The 20,022-nt window shown below is 42.7% G+C and overlaps 1 protein-coding gene across 1 annotated transcript in view; it reads left to right on the top strand.

Annotated features, from left to right (window-relative positions):
• Positions 1-20,022, top strand: part of DNER (delta/notch like EGF repeat containing) — a 354,000-nt gene that overhangs the window by 241,972 nt on the left and 92,006 nt on the right. Inside the window, exons 6-7 of the mRNA XM_077488540.1 lie at positions 17,024-17,177; positions 17,758-17,871. Coding sequence (XP_077344666.1) covers positions 17,024-17,177; positions 17,758-17,871 — 268 coding nt within the window. The remainder of the gene's footprint in view (positions 1-17,023; positions 17,178-17,757; positions 17,872-20,022) is intronic.

The raw sequence follows: 20,022 nt of genomic DNA, 5'->3' as shown, positions 1-20,022 counted from the left end.
TATTTACGAAAGGCAAATCCACTTTGCACTGCAAGTACACTTGGAAGTGCAGTCGCTGTAAATCTGAGGGGTAGATCTGAAATGAAGGGAAACTCTGCTGATTTTATCATCCAATCATGTGCAAGCTAAAATGCTGTTTATTTTCCTTGCATGTCCCCCTCAGATCTACAGCAACTTCACTTCCAAGTGCACTTGCAGTGCAAAGTGGATTTTCCTTTAGTAAATAACCCCCTAAGTGACTTAGTTAAAGCAGGTGCACATTGTATACCACCTGTCTAAACTGGTAACCAGTGTTTGTTTGTTTTTTCCAAAAATTGGCAAAAAAGGTATCAAAAATGATTTTTTTTAGTGGGGAGGGGTTGTTGTCCCTGAATGGTAGTTTGGAAATGTGGTAACCCTAATTGCATGTCTCTTCTACAATAAAGAGCTCCTTCTCGCAGTTTTTTATTAGTCGGGTTTTTCTTTCTCAAAAATTATTTTCTCTCTATACAAGTCAATAGGGTTTAAGCAGGTGAATTCAGCTTAGAAGGAAGTTCAATTCAGATCAACAGACGATCGAGTGCAGGTCAAAAGCACCTGTCAATGAACTCTGATCTCAGAAGTGTCTCAAACTGATGCCAAACACAGGCTGAATGCCCCCGAAAACTCACAGATACATCCTCACACTGCAGTGGTTGAGCTGAATTTTCTTGGACACCAACACACGTGTATAGTGTGAACAGGACACATAAAAAACAATTATATCCATTGTAGCATGTTTACAGTATATAGCTTGCGTTGTCAGCTCAGCGGACATAGGGGGTTATTTACGAAAGGCAATTCCACTTTGCACTTCAAGTGAACTTGGAAGAAAAGTCACTGTAGATCCTGGGGGACATGCAAGGAAAATAAAAAACATCATTTTAGCTTCCATATGTTTGAATGATAAAATCAGCAGAGCTTCCCCTCATTTCAGATCTACCCCTTAGATTTAGATCGACTGCACTTCCAAGTGCACTTGCAGTGCAAAGTGGATTTGCCTTTCATAAATAACCCCCATAGTGTGAACTAGCCCTTACATATGCCCAATTCTTTGAAAACATTTTCAAACCTAATGCTTTGCATAGTATGGTTTTTAGGCCTGATTCGCACCTATGCATTTTTAGTGCTTTTTGCATTTTGCAGATTTGCACTACAGTCCATTTAACATGGAACACGTTCTGTAGTGCAAATCTGCAAAATGCAAAAAGCACTAAAAATGCATTGGTGCGAATCAGGCCTTAGCCCCTGTACACACGGTCAGAGATTTCCACAACCAAATCCGTCGGATTTTGCCCATCGGATTTTGTCCGTCGGATCTTGTCCGAAACTGTTGCATACACACAGTCAGACAAAGATGGCGAAAAATCCGATCTTTCAGAACATGATGACGTAATTTCGTAATTACGATGGGACTACATTCAGGCTAGTAGCCAATAGCTTTGATGTAGGAATTTGATCTGAGCATGCGTGGCACTTGGTCCGATCAAAATTCTCTACACATGATCGGAGTATGTCCGACCGGCCCAGTTGGTCGGGAAATATTTCCAACATGTTGGAAAATTGGGTCTGACGGATATTCCGACGGAATTAATCCTATGCATACCACACACAGTCGGATTATCCGACGACACGGTCCGATAAGACACATTCCGACGGATTTTGCGACCGTGTGTACAAGGGCTTAGAGTGTAACAAGGACCTTGTTTACCAGTGTATGTTAAATAAGAGCTGTCTAAGGCTGGATACACACCTATGCATTTTTTGTGCTTTTTGCATTTTGAAGATTTGCACTACAGAACGAGTTCCATAGGAAACCATGTTAAATCGACTGTAGTGCAAATCTGAAAAATACAAAAAGCACTAAACGTGCATAGGTGTGAATCCAGCCTAAGGCAGTGATAGCGGACCTTGGTAATCCAGATGTTTTAGAACTACATTTACCATGATGCTCATGCACTCTGCAGTGTAGGTGAGCATCATGGGAAATGTAGTTGCAAAACATCTGGGGTGCCAAGGTTCGCCATCACTTGTCTAAGCCTGATACCAATCACGCCTGCACTGGAAGATAGCAGAGAATAAATGTAAAAGTAACAAGGGACAGTAGACAGTGGATGGGTGTGCAGTCATCTGATCACAGGACAATCTATTTTTTAACCATCATTTTATTATCGTTAAATAATTCAGAGTAAGTTACCCTGCCAAAATAAAAAATGTAACGTGTGATACCAGGCAGAATGAAGAGCTTGTGTTGTGTAAATAATGTATAATGTGAAACCAGGCATGGTGAACAGTGTGTAATTGTTCGGTTGAACGTGTCAAACTTTGTTTTTTTTCCAACTTTTCGGTGATTAATGATGCTACTATGCTACCAATGTACTGGAAATAATCTAAAGCTGGTCATATGCGCATCAAAGGTCTTCTGGTTCATGGTGAAATGGCTGAAATTTGCTCTGCAATTGTCCCTGCTGGCATTATCTGAAATAACAAAAGTTGATTTTTCAGTTGCCTTTTGACAAAAGGAATTGAGTGGAATATTGTTGGCCAAACAGCTCCTGCATACAATCCAATGCAGGAACTTGACTAAAAGATTTGTCAACCTTGCTCAGTTAACCCGTTTTAAATACAAAAAAAAAAAATGCATGACAGGTTTAAATGGCCACAGCAGACCTTTTATTAACAAACGAATAAATAACATAAATTAAAACAGTTCAATGCACCCAGGAAGGGGTCTTTGGGTGTCCTTAAGGCACACTTTATAATTGTAATCAGTCATGTCCTCAGCCTCACCCCGACGGGCTCGAAGATGTTACAACCTCGCACCTTCTCACCTTTTCCCACACGGGACCAAGCTCTTGGTATAACCACCAATAACCAACCAGGTGGGAGCGTACCTCCAATTTTGTAACAATACTGTATAGTTACACACTGACCCCCCAAATGTTTTTTATTTTATTTTTTATAAGTACCTGCTTCTAAATTAATAACCAGAAAATATTACCCTACAACCCCTAATACCCCAGTAACTCAGAATACAAGGAGGGAAGTTTCCTCTTCGCTTGAACATTTCTGAATCGACACCCAGCATCCCTTGTACAAACCACCCTTGCGGCTCCTCCATGCCCATCTGACCTTCAGCCTTCAATAAGGTAAGAACTACACCCCTTTACCACTAAACTACCAAGATTTAACCCTTCTCGAACCAGTTCCTTACTTTAGCCATGGTCACCCTCTGTCCATTCTCTTCTCTGGGTTGTCCTGTTCGGGTATTCTAACAACCACATCATCCTGCGATTTAGCACAACAACCTGGTGACCTCACTTTTCTATAATGCCATTAGCAATTCAGCTTGGTCACCTCTTCTCCCTCAGACTGTTATGCCCCATACACACGGTCAGATTTTCCGACAGAAAATGTGCGACTGGATCATGTTGTCGGAAAATCCGACCATGTGTGGGCTCCATCTGACTTTTTTTCCGTCTGATTTTCCGACGCACAAAGTTTGAGAGCAGGATCTAAAATTTTCCGACAACAAAATCCGATCGTATAAATTCCAGTCGTGTGTAGACAATTCCGATGGACAAAGTGACATGCATGCTCAGAATAAACTAAGATGAAAGCTATTGGCTACTGGCCCGTTTATAGTCCCGACATACATGTTTGACAAAACCTCTGTAGCGGATGACATTTGGGATCAAATGTCACACGCATTGTAAATTTCGTTTTTGACTTCAGGACAATAAAGGTTCTGAGGGTTAATTATTATAGGTAGGCCTAACACCGGACTGGCCAGGCTATGTTTAGAAGTTCTGCCTGGTCATGTGAGCGGTGAGGTGTACATGACAGGCTAGAACCAAGTCTGGTTGGATGTTTTGGTATCGGCCCTCTCGGAGCCAATCAGTGGGAGTGCCGGGGCCGGCTGAGGAGTCTGGAAGGGGGTACTTAAGCGGGTGTGGGTCACGTGTTCGGGGTTCCGGAGTTGTTTGTGAGACCCGTGTGGTCTGTTCTGGTTCCGGGACCAGGGTAGCCCCGTCAGGGGTCCCAGTCACATGGTGTTTGACATCTCGCAACATGTTCCTGTCAGTGGCCCCTGGTAGACCCGTCTGGTCTGGGGTGGGGATCCATCCGTTCCCGAGTCTCGGAACCGGCTGGTCTGAGGTGCTTTAACTGAGGGAGGATTCAAAGTGTCCGGGTGTGCTCTCGGCTTGGAGGCATACCACAGCTCGTGGAAGTGACCGGGGGAGGACTCTTCGGAGGAGGGCCGGCAAGTGGCATCCCGAGAAGTGCCTGGTTACTGAGTTGGGAAGGACATTGACGAGTTCACACTTTTCCAGTACCACAAAGGAAGCGGAAAACGTTCCAGGTATGGTTGGAAAAAGGTTCCTGTATACTCCCAGTTGATTGTCCAAGTTTTGAGTCAACGTGCTGACTGCCATGATCTCTGGCTAGAGATCTGTTCAGCTTTGAAGTGCCCAGCTGTGAGTGGCTACTCTCTGGGTGGAAATAGAGACTGTGTTAAACCTGCAGTTCAAGGTACCTGAGTTCTTCACCCGTGCCCTCTGTTCCCTAAAGAGACTGTGTTTGTGAAAGTTCTACTGCAAAATAATCCTTTGAAAAAGTACTTCATTTGTGTCAGTGTACAAGTCCTTGGGTATCAACCCTGGGAACCCCTAGACGTGGAGGAGCAGGCCAGGAGAAGGTAATCGGTAAGCCCATTCAGTCAAGGCCGCCCTGCAACGGGTTATGGCCGCTACACCTCGTTCAGAACGATCAGATTTTCCAACAACTTTGTGCGACCATGTGTATTCAACACAAGTTTCAGCCAAAATCCGTCGTAAAAAATCTGACGGATTTTGTGGTTGGAATGTCCGACCGTGTGGATGGGAAATCATTATGTAATAAGGGAGTAGCAGTAGACCAATGAGGCCATCTCTCTTCACTCTCCTTTTGTTGGCAAGTTCCTTATCAGTGCATGCAGCAGACCCTGATAGGCTCAGTAATGACCTTCCCTTTCCAGTTTGAGTGTTGAACAGATGCCGGGAGGCTAACAAGTGCTTAAGTTAGTTGCATTTATAAGCATATTTAATGATTTTTAATGAATTCATAACTAAATTATATAGTTATTTTACATTTGGCTTTGGTTCAGCTTTAAAATTTGCATCCTCCATTGAATATGGCGGGCTTACTTGGTCATGCTGCATTATAAAGGGACAGGTGCCCAAACCTAGAAAAGATTCTTTGAATTCAGCTTAGTATTTCTTGCCTGTTCTTATAAGTACACGGTTAATTCATATTTTATTGTTGTGATAAAAAAGCTACTTTAGGTTAATCTTCAAAGCTGTTTAGAAGAGAAACAGATTTAGCATGATAGTGATAGTAGGGATTAATCTTGGCGAGCCTGATGGCTGAATTTCACTATGCGCTATCAGTAATCTTGTTATTTCTGATGGTTTTTGCCAAGGCAGAATTATACCTTCTGCTGGAGCCTACATAAACATATCCCAAATAACATAGAAATGCAGCCAAGCTTCTCAGCGTTTCATTATGCTGTGGTAAAGAGACGTATTTCTAACAATACTCCTTCCTATCTGCCTGCCGTCATAAAAGAAGAAATATGTCTAAGAACTCTCCTCTCTATGGAAGCTGTAATAACACTTTGTTACAATATCTAAGAGGCTGCACAGCTAAAATATGTTAGTTCACCGTTGCACAACCCTTTGCTAAAATTCCACTGATTGCAATGTCAGCAAAACTACATCCATTATGCTTTAAAGCTGGCCTCAAGAGAACCAAATCCTCACATTAAGAAAAGTACAGACAGCCATCTTGTGCAACTGAATCCATATGTCTTTCTTAGTAATCTTAGGTGTCCCTAGTTTATTCATAATCTTCCTTCTTATATATATACCTTGACTTCTGAAATTAATTTGTATGGAGTTTTCAGGCAATGAACTGAGAGGAGTTGGAGTATAAAAGCACAGGCATTGATTACACTTTCTCGGAGCAAGCCACCCCCTCACTTCCCACTGCGACCTGCCATTTCTATGGTTACTAGAATGTCACCCTAGTCCATCGCATTTCTGTGTTGGGAATAAAGACTTAGGATCGGGTTATCTGCAGGGCAGGATGAAGGAGGAAGAGATGGTGGAAAGATGGTGAATTAGAGTGGAGATTGTGAGCCTGACCACCTCGTCCACATCAGTGCCTGACCTCACAAATGCACTTTAAGAATGGTCAAACATACAGCACACTCCAAAATCTTATAAAAAGCCAATAGGAAGTCTGCAAATATTCACCTCCTCTCCAGCAAGGAGATGTCTGCAAGCTCCCTTGCTGGCACAGACATGTTCTCCCCAGTTACTTCCAGGTGTGGTGTCGAGTTCATTCATTGAAGCATTAAAATGTACATTCTAAATGTAACACACTGCATTGTTACTGATTGCAGGTTGCTAAATGGCCACAAGGTGGCAGTACTCTGCAGTTTAGTTGGCACAGGATCTAGTATAGCAATGCTAAAAATGTGCTGCAAGAAGGATGTCTTCACTCAGATAAGCTGTAACTGAACTACAGATCCCAAGGGAGTGAGCAAAGGGGCAGGAGCCTATAAAAAGAAAAGCCTGGAAACCTTCAGGCAAAGAAAAGAGGAAACTCGGAGAGAGTCGAGATGTGTGAGAAAAGGTGGTGCTGACCTAGGAGCCCACCGGCCGGATTGGATTGGGCTGGAGAATGGAGAAATTGATTTTCAGATCGCAGATCATACAAAGAGGCAGGATAGTCGATCCTGCAGGCAGACAGATTGGGTCATCGCCATGAACACTACATCATCCATGGGAGTACAGAGAGGAAGGGGGCCCTCCCCAGCAGCAAGGCAATCACTTTGCACCACTGCATTGGAAAGCTGGGTGAGAGGGTTTCTAGCCCATACCACACCACCGCGTGCAACAAGTTTATTTGTTGTTGTTGCCAGTTACTTAAGCCAGTATCTCTTACAACACAGATCGCCACATAGAGACACAAACTCCATAGCACAATCAGTGCTGCAGCCTATCTATATTATACTAGCTGTCCCTTGATGTACTGCACACAGGATACCAGCTTAAAGGCTTTCTGCTTCTCATAGGCAAGAACCCTTAATGTGTTCCACTTCAGGCCTATTCTACCCAGGGAAGCAACAAGTTCCACAAGTCAAGTTTGGCACTTAAAGGGACACATTTCTGCTAAATCTTGCCCCCACTCCTTCTCAGCATAAACAAGCTTCATAAATTTCCTGATGTCTTTAAAATGACTTCCCAGTTTGTCACACTGAGAAAAGCAGAACTCTGCCTGTTGCCACTGTTTCTGGGGAAGTTATATTTTCTATAAAAAAGGGGACTACACCTCCGCAGTGCACAAAAGTAAGGGCTTCATCGAGCTGGCAGAAGGGTCTTTCCCATATTGGGTGTTTGGCTCTTTATGGGACATGATTCTTACCAAAACCCTCAGAAAGTTAAACCCTGGCTCTGGTTACTGAGAGGCGCAGGCAGGGCAGGACTTAGGGTGGTGGGGGCCCACCCTAAGTCACTTTTGGCCCTATCTTCTATACATTACCGTATTTATCGGCGTATAACACGCGCCCCAAGTTTAGGAGGGACGTTTTGAGGAAAAAACTTTAAAAAAATGTAAGCGCCCATCAATATAGTCTGCTCAGTGTCCATCTGCAGCCTTGCCCATCCATCTGCAGTGTCATTGCAGTCTTGAATGGAATTAAAAATGGCGCCACCGAGATACCGGGTCCTGTGTATCTCTGTGGCTCTCGGGTCCTCTCTGCGGCTCTCGGGTCCTCTCGCAGTCCCTGTGTTATGTGAGTGGAGCCGAGCTGAGTACACACGGCTATGTATCTCGGCGGGGCCCCCTATTGGGTGGGGCCCATGGGCTTGAGCCCAGTCAAGCCCAATGGTAAGTCCTGCCCTGGGCGCGAGCTAGCTCAATATTCTTGTTCTCTTTCTTTCTGCTCGTTTGGGGAAATCTTCTCGGTGGGAGAGCTACTGTTTAAGATCTGAGTCATCCGCAGGACAATTGGGTCTATTTAAAGTGGCACTGTTCTGTGTTATATTTCTTACTTTTTATATGTGGTTCATTTTTGTGCCTATACTACTGCCCATCTGACACATATATATATATATATATATATATATATATATATATATATATATATATATATATATATTACTAAATCATTCTTCATCTAAAGTGGTGTGCTCATTTTTTGTGTAATGACCAAAGTGACATCTGACTAGTTTCACAGTGGTGTCAGCATGGGTTGTGTCTCACCCAGGGCTCAGAAGTGAACAGGGGACCCATTATACTCAACGGCTCCTGATGGGGTAGTGCTACATAAAGAAGAGTGCAAACATGCAGGTACATTTGTTTTATTGTAGAAGAGACATAGCATATGTCCTCTTCAATAAAGAGCCTGTCTGCTTGCATTTTTTTTTTCTTCTTTTCCCTTCAGTTCGGCTTCAAAGACCCTGGCTTTGAAATGGCTCAGGAAAAGTTAATTGCTGCTGTGTCTAGATGTCTAGGATGACTGCACACTATACACTAACGATCCTTGTGCCCTGTAGTCTATCTCAATAGGTTTTCCTTTTCCTGTTTCTTTTCCAGTATTCAGGAGAGGGCAGATTATCTGCAAGTTGAGAACTAAACATAGCTGATGCTAGAGTAACTGAGCACAGCATTTGTTCTTGGTTTGCTGTCTGATAGAGCAGGTAGTAACATCAACCTCATGCTGACTGCCCTATGGCAGTTCCATTGCTATAGGGGCAGCAGCTGTGCACCGGATCACATATATATATATATATATATATATATATATATATATATATATATATATATATATATATATATATATAATGTAGCGATGACACTTTGGACAAGGTGTCTGTCATGTACAAATTTAGTTTTTGCCTCAGAACAGTAAAGGGGTTCTGAGGGTTAATTGTGTAGGTTTAACTTTGACATCAGTTTGGCTGGGCTGTGTTAGAGTTCTGCCTGGTCATGTGTACAGTTAGGTGCACATGGCAGGCTCAGAACCAGGCCTGGTTGGACACTTTAGGTATCAGCTTTCCCTGGAGCCAATCAGTGGGTGCGCCTGGCCCCGCTGAGGAGTCTGGGGATGGGTACTTAAGATGTTGAAGTCACATGTTCAGGGTTCATTCATGAGGCCTATTACTGATTCTGGACCGGGGTAGCCCCACGAGGGGTGCCGGTCCAGAATGGCGTGTTTCGCTCCGCAACATGCTTCGGTTGGCTAACCCCAATAGACCTGCCTGGTCTGTGGTAAGCATCCATCTGTTCCCGAGTCTCAGAACCGGCTGGTCCAAGGCGCAGTAACTGAGGGAGGATTCAAGGCATCCGGGTGTGCTCTCGGCTTGGAGGGGCACCGCAGCTTGTGTAAGCGACCGGGGGAGGACTCTTCGAAGGAGGGCCAACAAGTGGGCATCCCGAGAAGTGCCTGGTTGCTGGGTTGTGATGGACATCAGCGAATCCACGCTTTTTTCAGTACTGCCAAGGAGACAGAACGTTCCAGGTACTGAGGAAATGGTTCCTGTTCACTTTCTGCTACAAATTACTCAAGGTCAGAGATTTTACAAGTTCTGGATCAAAGTGCTGACTGCCATAATCTCTGGCTAGAGATTTGTTCAGCATTGGAGTGCCCAGCTGCGACTGGCTACTCTGTGGGTGGTATTAGAGACTTTCTGATAATTAGCAGTTCAAGGTGCCTGAGTTTCTTCACCCTTACCCTCTGTTCCCATACAAGACTGTGTTTGTTGGATGTTACCCCTGCAAATAAAAACCTTTCTAAAGGACTTTTATGGTGTCAGCGTCCAAAGTTGTTGGGTACTAACCCTGAGAACCCCTAGACGTGGAAGAACCAGCCAAGCGGAGGTAACCGGTAAGCCCAAAAGTTAAGGCCGCCCTGCCAAGGGTTATGGCCGCTACATATATATATATATATATATATATATATATATATATATATATATATATATATATACACACGTTATCCAGCTCTACTGGGTAGGGGGCGTGCATGCGTGCCACCGGCTCCTTGCTCCTGCTGTGATTATACACAGCGGGAGTTGATCAGCGGGTACCTTGGACACGATGTCTGCCAGCACCCACTGATCATTCATTACACAGGCAGAACGGAAATTTGCTATGAAAACAAGGCAGATGAAAACAAGGATCCATGCCTTCCCCTACTAAAAGCACTTCCAACATTACACAAACACTAGCTAGGCACACAGTTAACCCTTAAATAGCCCCGATGTTAACCCCTTCTCAGCCAGTGTCATTAGTACAGTGACCGTGCATATTTGTTAGCATTGATCACTGTATTTGTGTCACTGGTCCCCAAAAAGTGTCAATTAGTGTCAGAATGTTTGACGCAGTATAGCAGTCTGGCTAAAAGTCGCTGCTCGCCATTACTAGCAATAAATAAATAAAAATTCCATAAATATATGCCATAGTTTGTAGACACTATGACGTTTGCGCAAAACCAATCAAAATCAAAATATGCTTATTGGGGTTTTTTATACCAGAAATATGTCGGAGAATTCATATTGACCTAAATTGAAAATTTTTTCCCCATTGTTTTATTAGATATGTTTTACAGCAGAAAGTAAAAAATATATATTTTTATTTTTTCTAAATTCTCAGTCTTTTTTGCTTATAGCATAAAATATAAGAAACGCCCACCCCATCCAGAAAAAAGACAGTGAAAGGAGAAGCCTGAGCTCATCTCTCTAACACTCTTTGACTCTTCTTTGTGTTCCACTTATGCTGCTTGCATATACAGCACTGTGCAACAATTTTAGGCAGGTGTGAAAAAATGCTGTCAATTAAAAATGCTTTCAGAAATAGAAGTGTTACTAGTTTATTTTTTGCAATTAACCAGATGGAAAGTAAATGAACAGAAGACAAATCCAAATAAAATCAATATTTGGTATGACCACCCCTTGCTTTCAAAACAGCATTGATTCTTCTAAGTACACTTGTACACAATTTTTGAAGGAACTGAGCAGGTAGGTTGTTCCAAAAATCTTGACGAACGAACCTCAGATCTTCTATGGTTTAGGCTGCCTCAAATCCTTCTTTCTCTTTGCGTAGTCCCAGACAGACTGGATGTTAAGATCAGGGTTCCCTGGGGGCCCAAATCATCATGTCCCGGACTGCTTGTTCTTCTTTACGCTGAAGATAGTTCCTAATGGCTTTGGCTGTATGTTTGGGGTCGCTGTTCTGCTGCAGAATAAGTTTGGGGCAAATCACACTCCTTCCTGATGGTATGGCATGATGGATACGTTTCTGCCTGTATTTCTCTGAATGGATGTAGCCACTGCTGCTCTTTCCTAAAATGCTTACAGACTGGTTGTCATCCTAAGGCTTGAAAAATTTTGAGTCTCAGCCACGGAACAAATATGCCACTCAGGAATTGACTTGAACTGTGATATATTTGTTCCAATATAGCAGCAATGCTTAGACTCGGTTCACACTGGGACGACTTGTCAAGCGATGTAGCCGCCTGACAAGTTGCGTTCCGTTCTGTACAATGGAACCGTTCTAATAGGAGCGACTCAAGTCGCTCCGACTTAGAAAAAGGTTCCTGTACTACTTTGAGGGCGACTTGCATTGACTTCTATACAGAAGTCGTTTTGCAAGTCGCCGCTGCTGTCGTGTGCAGGTCACACTGCAAGTATTTTTCCCAGCAGAGGTTTACTTTAAAAGTATAAGAATTATGTTTTTTCCAGAATCATACTCACCTAGGTGGATGCAGCATCCGCATGATGCTACATCTTTCCTCTGCTGGCTCAAACTTTTAGAACCAAGTGGCCCGCTAAGAGGCTGAACCGAGTGGCAGTCCAGGCATGTGGGCAGGTCCCGACCATATGGTCGCGATCTTTCCCCAGCCTGAACCAGCTCTGTGACATCAGCCGACAGTGGGCTTTAGCCCGCTGTCTTCTGAAAACAGGTCACAGGAGTGCAGAACGAACTGCACTCCTGTGATCCATAGGAGAACTACAGCCAAAGGAGCTTTGGTTGTACTTTTCCTTTTAATCTCTTGTAGGGTGGTGCACCAGTAGCCAACAACAATTGCTTTGCTTGAGGGGGCAAGTATGAAACTAAATTATGGTACTCACTGAACTTTCCTGCTAGCTAGTGAGTGTTGAGTCTACTGATAGGTGCGCTCGAAGAGACATAGAATGGAGCAGACATCTCCTTAATTGTCCTGGATGGGGATTTACTCGAAAAGGGTTCAGAATAAGGGAGACTAAGCATAAGTTCTTCCCAATAGCCATATGTCTTCTAAATACACATCTTTGGAGGTTTAGAGGTAAATTATTCTGCCGCATTGTATGCTTTGGTTTCTGTGATTTATCCCTTCTCTAGATTCTAATTTACCTCTGCCAGTCCCATTTAATTTCCAGCTCTGAAGATGTGTAGATTCCATATCAATGAAAAGAAGTGTTAACCCTTTGTTTGACCCTTGTGCTGTAAATCATAAAAAGACATTGCTGACAACTATGCCCTACAAGAAGATTAATGGACGTGCTTTTACCGAATGCAACTCACACATAGTCAAACACACACATCTCTAGCGGTGACTCTAATCAGATTAAAGCAACTTTTTATTAAAAAGCCATCCTCGTTATCATGTGAAAGGTTTATTTATCTCCCCGAGGTATTAACGTTCTTTGTTACAGATATTGGGAATAGGTCTCGGAAAATTAAATCTTGCTTGTAATGCTTCTGTGTACTGATACAAAAGACTAGGAAGTATACTTGCCAAATAAAGTTATTTATCTTGTGTAGCATGAAGAGATGTAAAATGATAATAGAGTAACTAGTTCATAGCAATTAGGAATTATATGACAGGTAGGGTTCACAAAATGGAACAAACATTAAGCTCAGCTGCAGGTCTTGCTGTCAGGTTGTATACCCCACTATTAGCTGCCAATCTGCGTCAACCAAAACGTTAAAAAAATCAAAAGGAATGGGATGGGTCATTTGATCAATTATCAACTGACATCATCACTTACCACTTTCAGACATCTTGAAAGAGGAACTACAAGAAGTACTATTTATATCTAATCCCAATGTAGTTTCAGAGAAACTCACAGTCACTGTTTCGAGGGCATTGTGTCTCTAAGGGTCATCAAGGTATATAGCATTTAAAAAATTCAATATGACTTTATGGTTTCCCCACAAACCAGAAGATACACAAAGGAAAGAGATGATGGGGAAACCAGAATTTACATAATTATCTCCCTTCTTCCTCTAGGGGGCTGTAATCAGACTCCAGCACAAACTAATTACTTTAGCTGTTGAGTTGGCCTGGCATATATTAATGACCACAAACAAAGGACCACTTTAGTTAAAAGAAGATAAGTTTTATTCATAGTCAAATTAGAACATTCCTAAAATATATCTTATATATAAAAAACTAACAATTCATACACAAAACCACCAAATACAAAGCTCTTGTTACAGTAAATATTCCTGTGCGCAGCAACCATAGGCTAATGCCACAGTAGAGTATCTTGGAATAATGAGCTTTACGTGTTTTACGATAAATAACACTTCTTGCCTGGGCAGCTTATTTAAGTAATCATCATCAAGGGCAATATTCATCAAGTACCAAAATATGTGCTATAGTATAAGCACATAGTCATATAAATGCATTTGGTTTATCCAGTGTTTTTTCCTAACAAACATTTGCAGCACATGTCATTTTTGTAAATGTAATTTATTAAAAATACCTTATCATTTCAATGTGTAGTTAACTATAATTTTCTGTAACTAAAAAAATTTCAAGAACCATGGCAACAGTATTTGTGTGCAATCCTTTTTTCCCCCCTAATGTTTTTGGATCATTGCTTTTCCCAAAAGTCTGCACAGAGCTGTACCCTGTTGTCATTTTAAATGCAAATTTTTCACATTTGACTGGAGTGTAGCAAAACGACATACCGGTAATTGCCTAACAGAAGGCATCACGTTATGGCTGTTTATACCTGCATCTCTTCTCAAAGTTTCTAATGTGTGCCTCAGGGGCCCTCATTCCCAGGTGTGATCAGCATGCAAATTCCAAACTAAAACTTCAAATCTAAGCTCTGGTAGCCCCCTCAACTGACTGCAATCTACAAACTTCTCTTTTGATCCCTCAGGCACACTCATTAAACTGTGGGAGGCGGGGGAGGTGCAAGGTCTTTGAAAAAACATGGAGATATACACAGCAATTCATCCTCAAAATTCACGCAGAAATCCTGAAGTCCTTCAAGTCTCCAAGCCTTCAAATATCTGAGAAGCTCTTATTAGCCTTATCCCCCATCCCAGCCTGTCACTTTTGGGCCTAATCTTCTAGGGCACACGTTACTGCAACATACTCATTTATATATGTTTTGCAGCCCAACACATGGCACTGTCTTGTCTTGTGGTGTACTGCCTCATACAAAATGGTGCTTGTCCATTTTTTTGGTATGCTAACCTGGGGAACTGAGCTTCGAGGAAAGGACTTGGAAGGACTTGAGTGCCCCTGCTGTGAACTTTGAGAATGAATTTAAGCACCTGTAGGCAGGTGCAGTCTACTTGCTCCACTGCAGGTGCTGCTCTTCCACAGCGGCACCACAGTTGGAGAGGAGTGAAGGGGAACATAGTTCTTCTATGGTTTTCTGGGTCACTGGGGAAGCACCGGATTGGATGCCCCATGTCACTCCAGCAGTCATCTTTGGTCAGACAGAGCCTGCGTTAGACCCTGGTATGCTTTTTGATGAGTTGGTAGAGTAAGGACAGGTACCCTGCATGTTAAGGACAGCACAAGTGACAGAAAAAAGGTTCTGGGGGGGAAGGGGGAAAGCATAGGGCCACAATTCCTTTGGACACCTTCCCATTTGGGGCACTGGAGGGCCAGGCCACATTCCGGCTGATACCTGACATCTTCACATCATTGTAATTCATGAGTGTACCCAGTTGGGCAGGCCTTCCTCTGGGTTATTGTGAACTTGTCTGTGTGAGTTAATGCCACCACACGCGCTGCACCCCACCTACATGCCTGCAACAAAACAAGTAAGTTAGGGCTTGTTGTTAAAGCAACTTTACTGCTTGATAAGAATAGGTGAGTATTTGAATCTCCATTGCCTAGGTAGAGGCTTATTTTTAAATCCTAAAGAAAATTAATATTTTCTTGAAAAAATTTGGAGCTGGTGTGCTATAAAGCTGGAATGATATGATGTTCATGATTAGCATTGTGAAATGATATATTATAATAGTGCAGTGCTGAAATAGCAAAAAAGTGTAAATGCGTAATGCATCTCTCATGTGTATAACTCAATGTAAACAATCAAGTGCATTGTGCAAAATACAAAAAATTCCAAAAATTTAAATGTCCAGTTCATAAAATAAAAAGTAGAATCCTACAGCAGCAAAAAAGAAAGAAAAATCCCAGTGCAATCACGATGGTTATGGATGATGGCAATAACAGTTCATGTATTATTCACCCATGTGTGGACAACCACCAAAGGAGATGTAGCGCTTACTGAAACACGTGGACTTAGATACTGTAGTACTGAGCCAACCACACTTATGCAGAGCAGGAGTATTGTGCTTAGAATGCAATTCTGGAGGTATCACATCTCAATCTCACAATAGGATCACCTTTCACTTTAACATGGCATATATTCCATTGGATCATAAAAATACAGAAAGCCTCCACATAGTGTAAAACTGTAGCAGTGAAATATTTTTAAAAAGGTTGAACACTTAAATCATATCCAAGATAAAATTTCCTGTTATAATATCCAGCAGGAGACAGACATCTAGAATGCAAGACATCATCTGGAGTATGTGTCCACCCTGGTCATTGCGTGTATAACTTAGTGTAGTAATTAGGCTAATTAGCTAGCAAAATGGGAGTTAGGCCATACAAATCGTTTGAATGTGTTGGGTAATATGGCGTCACAACATGCGTCTCACACCTCACTTTCAGTTGTGCTGTATGCGATGCATGCCTCACCATCGATGTGGCAACGGCGTATGAGCCGCTCCGATGACCATACCGTGCATACGTTGGGAATAATCCAACAGGCACATCATTTGTCAACTCCAAATAAAAGGAAGCGAATCGCGCAATGGCCAAAACTTGGCTGATACAGGTCAACCCAAGCCTCATTGTGTTCATGATCACATTCAGTAAGTGTAAACATAAAATATTGAATCTCATTTCTCTCATTAAGCTGCATATTGGTACAGATAACATAAAACACCATGAAAATAAAACATGAAATTATAAAAGCAATACGGCCTTATTCAAGTACGCCTGTGGCTTAAAAGGGCCCATGGCATATACTGCATATATACTACCTATATTGATACATAACGGTAGCATATAAAAAGAAAAAGGTAATGCGATACAGATAATTAATATAAAGTGATTTCTTTAGTAGACTAGCAACATGGACCTAGGCTTTATTAGTAAATGAGTTAATGTCCCACTCCTTGTTTATACTGTGGGGGGGAGTAGGACCTTAACTCATAAATCCAGTATGTTTCTAATTTGAGAAAAGCCACATCTATCTGAACCACCTCGTCATGGGGGAGCATATTTATTGATAATCAAGAACTAGAGCCTTTGGTATCTTTAATATCTTTAATATCCGTACCGTACCGTACCGTAAATAATGGTACCATAACAGCGCTGCACTGTTATAATTTTTATTTCACAATGGGTTGTCACTTGTAGTGGGAGCAGCTATACGTTTGTTATATTGATTTAGCGTGGTATTTTTTCACTGTATTTAACATGATTAGCATTGGCTGCTAAGAAAAAACTCCTATAATTTCTGCTATCAATTGACCTATTAATGTCATATTGCTACTGCACTTTTTTTGCTTCCCTTCTTCTGCCTTTTTCCAATCCCTATGTTTCTATACCATCTATATTAAATCTCTATATCCCTCTCTCTGTTCAAAGGAGACCTATTCCTGCCATTGTGAAGAAGGTTACATTGGCACCTACTGTGAGGAGTTTGATGCCTGCCACAGTCACCCCTGTATGAATAATGCCACATGCAGTGACCTCCCGCAGAGACATGATGGGAATAATGCAACCTGCTCTTGCTTGCCTGGTATGTGTATTGTGCAAACTTTAATAGCCAGTGGCGGCCCGTCCATTAGGGCCACCCAAGTGCCACCCCCTCTATCCATGGCCGCCGCCCCCATGCTTTATCCAGTCCATTGCCCCTTTCAGGACAGCAGGCGCATGAATTACAGCAGTGGGGGTGTTTTTTTTAAGTGCCTGATTAGAGCCAGAGACTCTAGGTGTTACAACAGGGAATGAATATTCGCTATTGAAACACTGATCCTCAATCCAGCCAATCAGAAGCAGGTTTGAGACCAGTTTTCCAATTGCCCGAAAAGAGAAGAGTCCCAATTGGCCGTCAAGAAGAAGGGAGGAAACAGAAAAGATGCCGCCAAGCAGGGGAAGCCACCGGTGATGCCCGGATGAAGCGATGACTACCCTAGATGGGGTAAGTGCTCCAGACCCAACCGACTGGGGGGGGTACTGTTTGCCACCCCCCCCCCAAAAAAATTACCACCGGCTGCCACTGATAGCAGCCATTACTAACAATGCAGACTGAAAGTATACACTGTTATTGAATGTATCAGTTTTCTTTTGGTTTATTGGTGTTTATGTTCTCTGTTCAGGCTACATTGGTGAATTCTGTGAGTCTATGGTGGATCACTGCACCCCTCAGCCATGCAGGAATGGAGCCACATGTGTGACCAGCGCCAGCGGCTTCAGCTGCCAATGTCCTGACGGTAAGTTCCTCTGTACCAGACCTGGGCAAATTAAGGCCCAAGGACCACATCTGGCCCTTTGGATGTCCCTGTGCGGCCCTCAATGCTTCCACTGTCAGCATGCCTCTCTGAGCCTGTCAGCTTCCTCACTGAGAAAGCCGACAAGCTCAGAGAAGCAAACCTTATGGTGAGTTGCAAGAACTTCCACCCCAAGTTAAAAATTACGCAGCCACGAAGCAAAGTATCACAGCTGCGGCATGTGAGCAGCCTCGTCTGGCTGTTATTTTACAGTCTGCTTGGGTGATTCAGCCACCCATTTTTAGCACCCCCTGACCGCTTGCCTAAAATACCTACTTCATGAGCAGTTGCATCTATTATTCTTAGCTAAAGGTCTTTGTTTTCTATATGTTTACGTACTTACAGAGCTTCACGGGTCCAACATAATATTGAAAAGAATTAAGCTTGGCCATTCACAACAGTCCCGGCCCCATTGTAAAATTAACTGTCCACCCCTGCTCTGTACAGTGACACCTATGTTTAGTTGCATGACAGCAACAAGGTATAGAGATGTTTGAGAAAAGGTAAATGCTGTCTTGTATGGGCGGCTACATCATATTGATAGAATAACTATGGGGCAAAATTAACATGTATTCATTTATACCCCATCTATTAACTACTTTTGATGATGAATGAGCAGTTCAAAACAGGTATCATGTAAGGGACAATACAAACTGCCGTTCAAGAGCCACAAATGTGCATCAACAGAGCTCTTGCATCTTCTGTCTCATTTGAACATTATTTAAGTGGATTCATACAGAAAGAAAAGTTAGCAACTGTCCATATAAATTAAATTTGTGGGAACCTTCCATTGCATTAACGTACAGTAAATTGTGTTTTACCATAGAAGAAGAGCACCCCTACACTTAAGTGCAGAAGGGGCCAACAAACCCAAACTGCAGCACACCACAACACACATGTGCCTAATTAAAAATATGCTATAGTATGCTACAGGGCTGGGTTATTTGCCCGTTGTCTTGCCTTGATAGCTCTTTCAAAATATTAGCTAGGTAGGCAACTAATGGTCTGACTCATGCATGCAGGTGATGAGTTATTAACCTTAATTTCTCCACAGTTACATGTTAAAGACATTAGGATTCACCCTAGAGTTCTGTAACATTTATGACCCTGTTAATGAATCTAACGTATATCTAAAGCCAACATTTTTATTTTAGTTTTTGGGTTAAAATGTGGAAGGGCTTTCAACTCAGGTTTTTATTGCTACATATGTACTGTATGTGTCCTCTCTGGGAATATTCACTTTTCTGTTTGTTTTGGTGACCATTGTCACTGGGACACAAAGTAAGCTAAAATGCAAAATCTTGAATTGTCACCAGAACAGGAGAAGAGGGCAGGTGTTCCAATGTGAACACCTGTTGTAGTTACAACTTCCTAAAGGTATACATAGTGATTGTACATTTACAAACTACAAGTGCATATCTCCAAAAAAATATGTACACCTTTTCAATCATTAAAGTGGTTGTAAACCATTACAACCACTTTAATTTACAGGTAAGCCTAGATTAAGGGCGCGTACACACGGGCGGATTGTCTGCCCAACTTAGTCCGCTGAAACGTGTTTCAGCGGACAATCCGCTCGTGTGTGGGCTTCAGCGGACTTTTTCAGCGGACAGTCTGGCGGACTAAGTCTTTCGGAATTTCCGTAATTTTGTCCGTCCAAACTTGGTTTCAGCGGACAGTCCGCTCGTGTGTAGGCATGTTGGACGGACTAAGTATGGCGCATGCTCAGAAAGGATTTACACGCCGAAGGTTGCATTGCAGTGTATTGGACGTCGAATTTCTAGTCCCGTTGTACGTGCCGTACACGTCATCGCGCAAGCTTTCGGCGGACTGTCTGCTCATCGTGTGTGGTCAAGTCCGTTCATTCAAAAGTAGGACGGATTGTCTGTCGGATTGTCTGACGAACTTAGTTGGCCAGACAATCCGCCCGTGTGTACGCGGCCTAAGGCTTACCTGTAGGTGCAAGTAATATCTCCCAAACCTAAAATGTTTAGGAGATACTTGCAGAAATAGCAGCACCGATGTCTGAGCACTGAGCGTGGTGTTTCTAACGGCGATCATGCCGTTAGTGGCGGCACCAGCATGCATGCCAGT

Source organism: Lithobates pipiens, unplaced genomic scaffold (genome assembly GCF_037356315.1).
Source record: "Lithobates pipiens isolate NorthernLeopardFrog02 unplaced genomic scaffold, aLitPip1_a1.2 Scaffold_18, whole genome shotgun sequence".
NCBI lineage: Eukaryota > Metazoa > Chordata > Amphibia > Anura > Ranidae > Lithobates > Lithobates pipiens.
Note: the sequence above shows the minus strand (reverse complement) of the source record. Positions and strands in the feature narration are given on the sequence as shown.